The 14,587-nt window shown below is 39.3% G+C and overlaps 1 protein-coding gene and 1 long non-coding RNA gene across 2 annotated transcripts in view; one reads left to right on the forward strand and one right to left on the reverse strand.

The window, feature by feature from the left end:
* The window catches only part of LOC105837623 (lachesin), a 137,852-nt gene that overhangs the window by 116,292 nt on the left and 6,973 nt on the right, over positions 1-14,587 (forward strand). The window contains exons 7-8 of the mRNA XM_012682548.3: positions 7,638-7,757; positions 8,004-8,174. Coding sequence (XP_012538002.1) covers positions 7,638-7,757; positions 8,004-8,174 — 291 coding nt within the window. The remainder of the gene's footprint in view (positions 1-7,637; positions 7,758-8,003; positions 8,175-14,587) is intronic.
* The window catches only part of LOC114253963, a 136,681-nt gene that overhangs the window by 75,390 nt on the left and 46,704 nt on the right, over positions 1-14,587 (reverse strand). The gene's annotated exons all lie outside the window — the stretch shown is intronic.

Here is a 14,587-nt window from a genome sequence, read left to right on the forward strand (position 1 = left end):
GGACATTTCGTAACAAATTACAGAACAAATTATATAAAAACTTCTCGCGTGATCCGTGCAGATAAAAATTTATAAATCTGCCATTCATATCACATACAACGTATTTACCCAATTAAAAATTAATAGAATAAATCTATATTGCCTTCTATATACGTAAATTAATAATTATTAAGTAAATTTAATATAAAATAAATGATATCTAAACTTTCTACAAGTTTGCCTCTAGATTTTTTTAAGTTTGAATAATTGAAATTTCGAAATTTAGTAGATTCAGTCATTGCTCCCGTTGCTATTAAAAGCTCCGGTTGATGTTAGTCTATAATAAATCGCGCGTCGATCCGCGAGAGAGACACTCATAAGACGAAAGTAGGACGAGCGTGCTCGCGAGGAAATGCGTCAAGATTCGTTTTTTTACTGGTCGTATAGCGTCACGGTTTCCTGTGTGCGCCGGGGCGTTTCCACGAGCAATCGTCCAGAAGGTGTAAAGTCCGCGAACTGCCGGCAGCAGTCTTATCCACAGCGAGACACACTTCTCGGTGTAAAACGAGAGAGGCGTCTCGGAGGGAATACAAGGCGCCGCGCGGCAACGGCGAAGAAAAGCGTCGCTTGTACGACGAGATAGCCATCGCGCGTCGTCTCCTCTTGCATAATTTTACCGTAGCGGAGACGGCAGAGAGACCGAGATGCTCCTCACCGTAAAAGCCGGAGACGGAGAATGACGAGGACCGCGTCTAGGAACGGGTAGAGGGGAGGGAGGTAGGGGAAGAAGACCGAAGGTAAAATACTGCTTAAATAACAGGCGCGTAATGGCAACGAGAGTGAAGGAGAGATTTCACAGGGTAAGATGGGGTGTCGGTGAGGGGCGCGAGATAATAAAATTACACTCGGGACGACGGTACAACACACTCACGTTCGTGTTCTCCTCTCCCCTTTCGAAGATTTAGCGGGAAGACGGTGTGCGCAATAAGGTTCTGTTCAAATTGCACCAAGACGAGGGTGGATGAAGACGCGCGCGCGGAAAATGCGCTGTGTCGAAGAAACGTCGCAAGCTCAACTCCTTGTTAATTTTATTATAAAATCAGCGTTGGTTACCAATCTGTCTTGTAATATAAATAAAGAAAAACAATCCTTTTCGATTGGTATACAATTAGCTATAATATTTCAAAGGCTGAAATATTAGTAGATAAAAGGGTATCTTACGCAGCTTGTAATGAAAACAAGATTTAAATTCCTATACTTTTGTAATATTTTATTACAATAAAAATAATAAAAAATATATAATTGCACACAAAGTGCAATCAGGCAATTGCTGCAACGTGGCGTAACTATGGTGGCCGCAAATTAGGCAAATAAGAAATGAGAAACACTTTATACGGGAAATTGGATTCTAAATATATTTTTTACGCGAGAAATCCGATTCCGAAATAAATGGCCACACATCAAGAGATTGTATACTCGTTAGAAAAGCGTAATAGCAAAAAGAGAGGCGAGGGAAGGAAGGTAAGTCTCGTAGCTTCATTGTGGGAGAAGCGTGGTGTGACGATAGCGAGTTAAGCCGCGGTTACGACCGACCCGACCGTGTCTTAGAACCTGGCGGAGGAGAGGTAATTCCTCGGCGGAAATTGGACGTAGCTACGTACCCGCGCGCGGTAGAGCGCGGTTGCACGATCTCTCGCACCTGGCCTCCAGGCACCGCGATAAGATCGTGCGATAATCGAGTTTCATTGAAATACACTGTATATAGACGGACTCGCGTCCGCGAGTTGCCGGAAAATTTGCGCGACCAGCGTGGGATATTGCGGGATAGCGAAACGCGCGCCGGCCCCCCCCCGGTTTTGGATTCGGGATTGTATACGGAACTGTTCGTGGCAGCGACGGCCGCGATTGCTCTGAACGATCGCGTGATGCGAGTACCGAAGTGCTCAACTCCCTTTGAAAGCGCGGATGAACCGTCCACGAATTGTCGGCGAATGCCGCCGTTCGCGTGCGATTACGACAGGATTGCTATTACTTTGCCGTTGACATACATACGTGCTAATTGTAAGGCTTTTGCTACATCAATGGTAGGTACTCAGCGCTTGATATTGCCCCATATTTCTTATATAGTATCTTCGTCCCCCGCACGCGTTTCATATACCTTCTTGCGCTCTCAATAAAGATTTGAGAATATTGAAAATCTGACGGTCTCTGTATATACAATACGTATCGAGCTACTTTGTGAAATAAGAATCTTATTGCCTGCAACGTCAAGAAAGACATTGGTATTGGTATAGTAAATAGTACAGTAATCGTAATCGTAAAAAAATACAATATACTTTCTCAAATAAAATTACACTCGCGACTCACGGAGCGTCCGCTCGTCATCGGCATCCACGCGACGACAGAATGAAAGTTCCTTCTTAGTTAAGGACTCGGAAAAGGGAGACCGAGCCCTGATCTAATCATCGCAAGATGTGACAAGCTGAACTTTACTCGGAAACTTTAAACACCCCGCCGTCCGCTCCGGTTTTAACTTAGTCCCAACGTTTTAACTTCTCCGTTACATCTCTCGCGACTTCCTTCCTTCCTCCCTCCCCCGTTTGCAACTTTTCCAACGGAACACTCGGACGTGTAATTACGCGTTAGATAAATATGGTTGTACACGAAGGGACGGAAAAGGAGCCGCCATTGAAAAGCGACGCGACGAGCGGCATCGCAATGCGCGGCTCGAAGTACATGGAACCTCGCCGAGTCTCTCTCGGCGGTCTTAACGCTGCTTCTTAACAAAGAACTATTACCTCGGAATTGTATACGTGGCGCGAGCGCCGTAGAAAAGGATCGGGCGTTATCTTATCACCGCAGAAATATCGGACGTTGGGTCTCCTGCACTCAAACGAAAGAAAATCTTGTCTCTTGTGGACATCGTAGATTTTCGCACTCACGAAGTGAGAGAAAAAGAGAAAGAGAGAGAGAGAGAGAGAGTCATTGAGCAGGCTAAATCGCTGCTTGACCCGAAAATACAATAACAGCTTCCCTACGTTTGTTGCAAGTTGACATTACGTGGTACTATTGGTCCATTTTAAGGAGAATTAATACTGTCACATTGCTATCTTGGGATTACACGTGTCGACCCGCGTTACAATCAGCAAGACAAATCGTTCATCCGAATTGCGAGAGGATGATTTTGTTACCCAATACTGTCCGCAATTACTCATTTGCTTACTGTACTTAACCTTTCGTTTAAGCAAGTAGCACTCGCTTTCTCTTTGCGCGATTCGTCAGAAATAAATATCTCTAAATAATTTTTATAACTCGTGAAAATGCTGAACCGTACGAAAAACACAGTATAATGAATGATAAATCAAGACGTATTATTAGACAATCCAACCTTCCCTCGTATCGAATGTCTATCTTACATTCCTCTTTAAAATATAGCTGGCTTATCTTGCAAGCTCGAGAGCAGAATTTTTCACAATCAATATTGATTTTCAAGTATTGTCCAACTTAATTGTTGTGAAATCGATACGGGAATTATTTATCTCGAGGGCAACTGACGCGATATTGAGAATTGCGCGCTGCGTTGGTGCATTAAATTATTACACCGCATTAAGTTGTTACGCCGCATTAGATTAGAGTATGAACGCGACGAATGCAATTTCGCGCCACAGGTCGCGTTACGCGCCTCAGGGCTCACGCTCGCTGCGCTTAATTAGCGGAGGCGGCGAAAGAAATCAGTCTGTGTCGCTTACTTATTTGCGAGCTCGCGATTGTGCTTCGCGGTCAGCCTTCTATTTCAGACCTTCGGTTCAAATCGATCGGCTGTCCGTTTTGCAGCGCAGATATCGCATCCGCGAACTTGTTTGATTGATGTTCGACAAGCTTATTTTGGCATCGCTATATTTATCGGCGGTACCGCATCGTGAACTTACACACGTTACTGTATATATCCAGTTATGCAGTTACTGCATAAACGTGATATAATGTCCCATATTCATGAAAATATTCTTTGCTAAAAATACTTTGCAAAACAGTCTGCTGGCAGATAAATTTATTATGTGAATGAAAATCTCTTTAAAGTTATAAATAAATGAAAAGGGAACATTTTTTCAATAAACTTTTCATGAATTTTTACCAAGATTTACCAACTCTTTTTAACAAGAATTTAATTAAGCATTCTAAAGTCGAAATTCAAAGAAGTTTAATTATTTATCAAAATGTTGCTAAAGAAAATTGATTAAAGCTCACTTAGTGAATTTGTGATAACAGTTCTAAGATTTATGCAACTATTTAAAATCTAATGAATAAGAAATGTCGGATTGTCTAATAATACTGTGTAGAAAGAAAGGTTTTGAATTATTAAAAAATTTAATTAAATGCAAATCTTTAAAAATAAATTATTGAGACAACGAAACAAACAAATACAAAAAGCTCGTTAATGATAAGCAAAAATAAACGATAAACAGTTAAAAAATGACCATTTAACTGTTTAATTATATTTTCGTTTGCGTTATTTCATTCATGTTTAAGAACATACATATTGGTAATTTATTATGACTGAAGAGGACTAAATATAGTCGAAACGTTTCAAAATTTAACATTTTTTAATACAGATGTTTTTTAGTCGCGTTTATAATTATAATATGTTTATTTAATAAATTATATTGTATTAGGAAAATTTGTCTTGGCTCGATATTGACCTGTTTATCAAATTATTGATATTGAGACATCTGAATAATATTATAGATGCTCAAGCTGTCAATTTTTTAAATCAAATTTTACAGAATTATTATCATCAAACATTAATAATTATTTTGATGATTATTTGTAATAAAATTATTTTTTTTAAGATCGATCTGGAGTTGGCTTAATTTTTATGTAATTCAGCAAAAACGTTTTGTTTTTTTTGTATACACATATATATATATATATCTCCAATAGTATATAAAAGTATTTATATACGAAAAGACATAAACGATTCAATACAATTTTTATAGCCGTTGGTCGATCAGTTTATCAATAAACAGCGATGCACAGTATTTTTATATTCGACGACGATTTGCATTCTGCGCAATTGCTTGGAGGCGAAATGTCGAGGCTGAAATGTCGTAGCGTATTTACGTTTGCCGAGTTCGGCGAGCTTGTTCACAATTAAGAGTAATGTCGAGCGATTTCACTGTTTGTTATCCGGCAAATGCGTCACCTATCGTCACGTACCAAGCTAAATGTTACACGAAGAATTCCCAGCGCGAATATTCGTCACTATCACACTGTCCGTGCGTGAAAATCAGTACCGTGAGTTTTTGGACGATGGCCGAAAGTTGGCGTAAATTCATCGAAAAATCACGCAACAAATTTGCGAGACACGTTCGGCAAATCGGAGCAATTAAAACTCTCTCTTTCTCTCTGCCTCTTTCTACCTCTCTTTCCCGCTGTGGCCAGAAGGGATTCATAAATCAATTCTCGTGATACAGCGCGCGGTTGTACTTAGGGGTGAAAATGTGATTCAATTCGGTGCATAATTGTTCGCCCCGAATTGCCGAGAGTTCCGCGCGTTCGAATTAACACGCGCCGAAGTGCCTCGTTGTGTCGTGTGTGTTTCGTTTTGATAATTCGTCCCGCACTTTCCGGCTCGTTTCGCGTTTTATGGCACAACCGAATACGTGTGTCAAAATTACCAATTATACGTAATCGCCTCACAATTATTATTATCGCGGTTGCATACGGATTTGCGTTTGATAAAAGCGTTCTTCAATTAATACGCACGAATTTGATGCATAAATAATCAAAATATTATTGAAGTTTAACTTCTTGAGGGATTTTCCAGTTACAATTCGGGTTAATGTATAATATTTGAGAATATTCAATAATATTTGTCAAAAATAAATGTTAAAAAGTACTTGTAATAAATAAAATAAGAAACTCATACAAATTTCAATAGAATGGATCTTCAATTAATTAACGAATATGATATCAATGTGAAACTTTGAAAAAGAAACGCACAAAGTCACATGTTATTGCAAAAGTAATTATCTAGTAGGGAAGAATAACGTGCAAAATAAATTCCTTTTCTCCCCGCTGAAACTTGCAACGTCAGAATTATCTAATTTTTATTCTAAGATGTCGATATATCTGACTCATGGTTATCCTGCCGCCAAACGCTCTGTGTATTCCCCTTTCTCGTATAAAAGTGTCGTCTCAGTGTTGCCGGGATCTTCGGTGTGCACAAACGCGGCATGAGCACATATATTTCCCAAGCGGCGCTCGAGATAAAAGAGTCGACCAAAGACCCGCCGAGAAAACGGCCAGTTTATCTCGCGCCATCATCTTAATTTTCTGTTACCACGTACATAATATCGTCACCCAGGATTCCGTTCATCGATATCACCCACATAAACTTTATTACTTAGGAATATGAAGGTGCGGATTATCTTAGGGAGCGTTATCTCTTTAACGACAGCGATACAGAATCGTTGGGGACTGTAATGGTAAATTTTAGATCCCATTACGAATACGGATAGTCTATTCATATTTCAGATTTGTATTTCAGATTGATGCAAATGAATATTTTTAAATTGCCATATACATACACACACACGCACGCACGCAATTTCTCAGAATATTGTACAAAAAGATATTGTGGCGCTAGTTGAATAATGTGATTACTTCAATCATCGCCTTAAAGCTGCAAAAGCTCCAAAACTTTCCGCGGCAAAACTTCCTTAAATACATAAACGTGTAAGATTATTTTGTTAATATTTACATAAATTATATTATAACAATTTGAACTTGCTATTGGCTCCAAATACGTGTAAATAATAACGTTCAATCTTAGCATACATTATTGTTAAAATATTAGTCCTTTACTATATGATGTATTTATTTTAACTTCATTAATAGCAACTTCATTACTGGTCAAATAATAGCATGAAATATGATATTTGCGATACGTAGAGAAATTTCTCTTGCGCAGAGTATGTTAGAAAGGGCACGAGTGAATTCAATGAGCTACAGGGTAGCTTGTTTTCCTGGAGGCAAAATTTCACATCGGTGGGGTTAAGTAGCCGCTGTAAAACGCACTGTAAGCGCTTTGTGACGACACGACGTTTGGCCGAGCTTCGGTCGAAAGAAGAAGTGCTCGGCGCGGTCGCCTGTTAAAACGTAAGCAGCTCACGAAAAGCTGCTTACGATACTCGAAATGAAAGGCAGTGCGACGCTGCCATGAAGCAGAAATGGAGGTAGAGGAAGGAGAGGAAGGGAGGGAAGAAGAGAGAGAGAGAGAGAGAGAGAGAGAGAGAGAACGCGTTGTTTCTGCTCACTCACTAAATGACAATCTGTCAGCGTGTTTCATTAGCGTGAGGTGCTCACGTAGTTTACTAATGACGCACTCGCACAAAGGGACCACAATGTAACTGCGAAGTAAGGCGATTGAATTGTGCAAGTGGTGCAATGCACCACTGCTGTTTCCCTATCTCGAGATATCTTCGCTTTGAAATCAGAAAAATATCCTTTGTGGACGTTACGGGCGATGACGTTCAATTAGAGAAATTAGTTCGCGGCGAACCGCGAGCGCGTGGGTGTGTCACCGATGTTATGGTTGTTGTTGTTGTTGTTGTTGCTGTTACCCTGATCTCGACTGATCGAATCGTTATGGTTTACAGTTCACCCGATGGTCCAGGTACCGAACCAGCTGGTCGGGGCTCCAATCGGAACTAACGTGACGTTGGTCTGCCAGGTGGAAGCGTCACCTAAGGCCATTAATTATTGGACTCGAGAATCGGGTAATAGAACAGTTCAATCAATGTAGATCTTGTTCAAGTTACTCGAAAGATGGATTACCGATCAGTTCAGAGATTTCAAATTATTTTCAAAGCTATTTTATATTTGTGAGCATTCGTTCTATTTCGTACATACGGAGAATATTTCGTCATCTATCTCAGAAATTATCTCGGCTAATAGAATTGCTTTTGAAAGTATGAAACTTTAACATTTCTTAACAATCCAATTTCTAAAATATGTTTCTGCAGACGAAATGATAATCACCAACAGCAAGTACGTGATGTCCGAGGTGAAGACATCAGTGTACAGCGTGCAGATGCGACTGGTGATCATGAATCTGCAGAAGCACGATCTGGGTGGCTACAAGTGCATCTCGAAAAACTCCATCGGCGACGCTGAGGGGAACATCCGGCTTTACGGTGAGTTTCCGCGGTTAACGCGTCGACAAGGACGAAAACAGGTCGTAAAGTCTCTCTGCGCGAGGTGAGGCTTCCGTAAAGTCTCGGAAAACTTCGTCAGACTCAAACGACGTCGTACGGTCGCAAACTCTCTTTCAAGGGTTAATGCATTTATTATGCATTTTTTTGAAAAAATTAGTAGTCGGTCCAAAGACAGGTCGGACACAGGAAGAACACGTCAAATTTCTTTATTAAGTGAAATAGTTAGGGTTTATTGAAATATTCCGACTTCTTTATTAAGTGAAATAGCTAGGGTTTGTTGAAATATTCCGATATTAAGAAAAGATTTCTCTCTAATTCAATAATAATAGTAAAACGACGCCACAGTATCGAATTCTATTTACGAAACGTTATTTTTCCAAAAGTAAATTGGACAGTACGCACAATGTTCGTATATATTTTAAAATATCTCGTATTACAATTTCAAAAGAGTGAAAGTGAGTTTACGGAAATTTAAAACAGTTCCGGATATCGCAGAGACATGCATTTGATTGCGGAGTACGGTCGCAGTTGCACCGTATTCCGACGGCGAGAAAGCGCGGAGTATCACTGCGACATCGCCGTTTCCATTACATGCGCGATTTAATACGTCGCAATCTCGCAGGAACGATCGACGGCAACGACGGTCTCGTGCATTACGCATACGACGGTATTTTTCTTGTCGCCCCGTAACGATACATCGCCGTAAAAATGGTGAATGGGTTAGCTTTACGTGTTGTAGAATTAAATAACGGATGTCTGTTTGTGCCCCCAGCGCTATGTTTGCTTTCGTTCATTCATCGCAAACATTCGGCGGCCAAGTGTGCAATCGGCAGCGCAAATCATTTATTTAAAAAATCCAAAATGTTTTGTGACTTGCAAGTTACAAATTTTAATCTTTTTTTTCTTTCTTTTTTTTTTAGTGTTTCTTCTTTGTACGTGACTCAGTATATTGTACGGCATATTGTACAGCAAAGGATAAAAAACAGTGATAAAACTGAGATAAAGTAAAAATCTGAGTGGAAATATTTAACATGAGCTTGTATAATATTTCTAACTCTCGTCGTTTTGGTAATTTCAAGAATTTATCTCGAAGAAACCGCATGACTGTCACTACAAGTATCGGTATTTGCAAAATTAAGTTTCCTCTCTCGAGTTTTACTATTTAAGGTATCGGAGAGACCGTTGCGCTGCGAGACAGATCGGAATTTCTGCAGTTTCTTAGCCACGTCTCCGTCGTAACCGTAAGTTATTTCACGACGCAGATAATACTGTACTCTTCTGTATAATATTTATGGAATTCGCTTCCATTGTGTGTCTGCGAAACCACCGACCGCTGGTGTACGTCCATGAAATACCTAAGTTAGTAATCTTCAAAATGTCTTTGCAAGATATTGGTTAAAACATGATTACAATCCCTCTCACTTTTCCCCGAGAGTATTCTCTTTTTAACATCCTTAAACCGTTTAAACATTCTGTGATAATTTTACACACATCTCATAAACGTTCTGTAGCAACGTACAAATCATAAAAGATTGTAAAATTCTTTTTTTAAAAAAATCATAGCAATTAAAAACGAGGTATGATTAAAATTTGTGTTTTTTTAGAAGAAAGAGAGACTAGGACAAGATAATGGTTTTTTAAACTTCTTTAATCATAAAGCTAAGGACCAAAAGTACCAAAAGTGAAGAAAATGATGGATTTAGATTTTTATAAAGTATTGTAAATATTTCAATAAATTTTATTTTATTGAATCGCAATCATAAATATATGAAAAAGAAAAATAAGTTAAATAAGTTACTTGTGTCATCTTAACCTATTAATTATTTAAAATAGGTATAAGATAGACTTTTCAATGAGGATCCGTCATAAAATCTTTTTATTAATTAACTTATCTTTGTAATTTTAAATTAGTATTCAACAGATAAATATGTTTAACTTATAATACTTTGTATTATATCTTTGATAATTAAAGAAACAAGAAAATTACATTTACAACAATAGTATTAAATATCAAACATTAAGATTATATTAAACATTAATTAAATATATTACTTAAATTTACTTTAATCTTGAAGGAACGTTTTGTTTGCACATATTATTCTATTATAATCTTTTTAGGAAAGCACGAATAAAAACAATATGAGTGAATGCATGAATAACAAATTATAAATGACGGATCCATCTTGTCCTCTAGCTTTTATCTTATTTTCCTAAATACAATTGTAAGATTTTATATTTATGTTATACACTTTGTGTTTGCTGTTATCATTTTACTTTCTCTTTAAAATTTCAAATAAATAACTTAAAATTTGATTACTCTTGATAGTGCATAAAAAATACGCGTGATTAGAGCGAAAGCTTTGGACGCGATAATTTTCTACATCATTGTGGATGGCACTACGACCGTAATAAGTCTTCACGAGCGGTATCCCTTAATTTTCCACTCTGATTGAACGTTACGATCCGTTTACGACATGTATGCAGGTACCTTTTTTACTATAGAAAAACGAATAAAAAAAGGCGCATTTTTCGCGGACAACGCGCCTCGACGCGGTTCTCTCGCTGCGGCATGTCATCAGCCGTAAATGTGCCCATAACTTCCCGCTTACTTTTCTCGAAGCGCGTCCTTATTTTTTCGCAGTTTATTTACCGGATTCCGCGTCACAATAATTTTTCTCTTTATGGCGCGCGTGAAAATTCAGCGAAGCTCCAAATTATTCCCACCTTCCTGGCACACAATAACGATCAAGTGTAATCAATGTTACATGTCAGAATTTTCAACAATTTTTGATTTATTCCTTGTGATTGGCTGAATCACAAAGAACGTAATCATTAAACAGTATGAAATACTAAAACAAGTGTAATTTCAAATACATCTCTGAAATTATTTGACCTAAATTTATTTAATCTAAGCAACGTTTTTCAGCGGTTCGTCGAATTTTTTGTTGCACAGGAGATCTTGTAAAGTGAAAATTTTGTTTTTCAGAATAGTGACAGCTCAATTTTGTAGGAATATTAAGCGAAATGATATTTCTGCGATATATTGTTTGACGACGTATTCGCGACTCGATCGCTATTCCTGACACGTGTCGCGTATAGACGATAATAGAAAATTGATGTACTTAACAAATGTGACAAACCAATTCATTATCCTCAATTCAGTGCTTTTAAATAAATAACAAAATAGAATTACAATATTGTAATAACAACAAAGTATAATATATACTTACAATATTATTTCTGCTTTTGGCATTAATTTCACAAAGAACTGAATGTGTAATGCTTATATCCATATGTTATTTATACGCTTTACTATTTTATGTACTTTCTTTAATGAATAATTCAGCACGCGTCTGTAATTTCGCCGCTTAACATTTTTCAAAACATATTGCAATATTTTGTATATTTAAAATAGGTCAGAATAAACAACGTCATATTCCGTTTTGGAAAATTAGTACCTTTGGGAAACTTTTATATAATTCACTTAAAAGTTGGCAATAAAAATTATTTATAATATTAAATAGAAATATTAGTACCATTATCGCGGTACGCCATGAGTTTCACGTCCGAATTATCGCAGCGAAAATTCTGCACGTCGCATGATTGGAGCTAAATTCTGAGCGAGTTATCGACGAGGAGCATGCATAAAATTATGGATTCACACGCGACGATGCAATCCGCATAACCGCATCCCTGCGCGCACCTCGGAATACTTTAACATAGATCACGGAGGACACAAGGGAGATTAAAACAGGCAGCGGGAAATGAAATTACACACTGCTACTGTAAAGCCCCGAGAAATAACGTACGCGGAACTCCTACGTCCGCGACTTTTCAATAGAAAAGAATTTACCAAGTCTTCAGTTTATCTCTTTAGCACAAGTAAAACGGCGTAACAAGGCCGGACAAAGCCGGGGCCCGATATCTACGAGTTAACCAACCCCCGCGCCGGTTTATGAGCGCGCGTGCAACCCTTATGCAACCCTAATGACGGCAATTTTATCGCGCTGTCGTGTACGCGCGGAGGAAGCGCGCGATGTTATCCCGGGGGTGCTCGAACTTCTCGTTGGAGTCACGCGATCAGATAAACTCGAAGGATTAACCGTTAAACCGCCGGTGTAAACGGGGCGCGAAGAGCCAGAGTGAAAAGAGCGTGCGCTGTCTACGCTGCCGGTAGATTTAAGGGCTCCGTGCAGGAGGGCAGAGGATCCGGATCGGAGCTATAGTATAGCACGGGGACAGCGGCGGCATGCTGGTGCGTCATGCCGAGAGCCGAAAGTCCGCGAAACAATATCCGAGCTTTCCGACCACCCTCCCTCCCTCCCTCTGTGCTCCGCCTGACCGCGCCGTGCCGGTTTTTCGTGTCCTCTTTTCCGCCGTTCTCCCGGGGATGTTCTTGTCACAGATTGCGCGCGGTCGGGATTATGGATTTACTTTGATAAATGAGGACTCGATATCCGAGGCGTAACTCTGGGATGAAGATCGCGTTGCTTTAAATTATAAGTCTGCGGGTTTGATTTCTCGTATGAGATATACAAGGGTATCTTCGACACATGAAACTCTCCTACGGGTGTTCCATGGCACAGAGAGTGGCCTATATTAAATAATTGGTACCATTACAAAAATTTGATTATAGACTTCTAATAACTTGAAATATTATACGCACATAAATCTTATGAGCCTTCCCGTTCCTGTCTCAACTTATTACGGAAGAAAATCGAAGACGCTGTCTTTTCAATCAGAAAGGAAGAGCGATAATGTTTAAAAACATTCACTAATGTAGTTGTAAAAGCTGTTCAAAAGCTCGCACAAGCTCTCGCCTACGTTTCCAATAATGACTTTTTCTAAATCAGACGGTACGAAACGTCGGGGAAAAAAAGCGCTGCGGAACAGTGGTTGAAGATCGTCGGAGCATCACGTCTCCCCGGTTAAAAGACCGTGAAACAATATCTAACCTGGCCGCCAGCCCGCCGTTATCTCTCTTCTTGCTCCCCCGTCATCCCGGTTCCGCGTACTCGTGTCTCGTATTAGTTATCGTTTATATCAGCCGGCCAGACAAAACGCGCCGCCCGGAATTGGGTGAGCCATCTGTTGCCAGACATGATCGATAAAAGTCTGCCAAGTGTTATCAGTGCTAAACTGCTATTTAGACGGGCTGCGCGCCGCACCCTCTCTTCCACTTCTACTTCTTCTTATACTTCTTCTAACCGCCGGTCTACCGCAACCTGTCTCTTCGTTCGTACAGCAGCTGTATACGGGGTGTCGCAGACTCTCACCGCGATAAATTTTATTCTCGACGGAATGACCCCTCCCGCTGCGGAATTTCGATTTTCGCAGAACAGAAACAATTTTTTTTCCCCTCAAAAAGAGGTAATTTCGAAAATGCTTCATATTGCGAGAAATCTCCGCGCGTGTTTACATTCGAGCATAACACGCGCGAATTTTCTGCGTGAGGCAAAAGTTAAAATTTTTGCGCACAGAGAATTCACGACATATATGGATTAAACTTATTCGCAATATTGCTGAGTGGAGTTGACCGTGCAAAAGGAAAATTAGGATAGAAATTGCGCTTGGCTGCGCGACTCGAGCGTCCCGTAATGAGTAAGTAGCAAAATGGCTAGCAGAGAGCGCACCTAATTCAATATCATTGAAACACGATCTTGTCAATTAGCTCTGTGATTTCGGTATTTAGTAGCTCCGTTGAAGCTATATAATCAATATAGGAGTTAAACATTCTAACATTACACGAGCCCGATTACGTTAATATAATTTCGCTTAAATAACAGAATGCTTCAACATTTAATTAAACGACTTACTCATATCGTAATTAAATACTAATCACAGCTTGCAAATCGATCTGTCGGTTTTCAATTGATTTAGAAGTATTATGTTTTTTTACAGCGGAAGATATAAGCTGGGAGTGATATTTAGGAAGAGCTATTAAAATTAAAAAAAAGTACCTACAAAGCCCTTAATTAATAGTGCTTAATCTAGATGAAACTCGATCAGAGAATTATGAGAGTTGTCTAAATAGCATCCAAATAGTGCGGAAAATTAGTCGATTATTTTCTAAAGACAAAGCAAATCGTATCGATTGCTGCAACAGATCTCCTAACATGCAGAGGAGATAATAGTGTCTCATATCGTTGTATCCTTTTTCTTCCTCCTCGCAACATCACGTTTCCCGCTATCACGTATCGACTTGCTCATCATTCGCTCATTCGAATTTCAATGGAACGTGCCGCGAGTATTAAGCGCCGCTGAAAAATACGACGAGAGATGTCAAAGACAAGGATGTATTCAGGGGAGGTTCGTGTGATAAATACTTAAAAATATAACGAAAAAAGAATATACGGAGACGGAAGAGAAAAAGGGGGGGTGGGGACCAAGTC

This window comes from Monomorium pharaonis, chromosome 4, assembly GCF_013373865.1.
Source record: "Monomorium pharaonis isolate MP-MQ-018 chromosome 4, ASM1337386v2, whole genome shotgun sequence".
In the NCBI taxonomy this organism is placed as follows: Eukaryota; Metazoa; Arthropoda; class Insecta; order Hymenoptera; family Formicidae; genus Monomorium; species Monomorium pharaonis.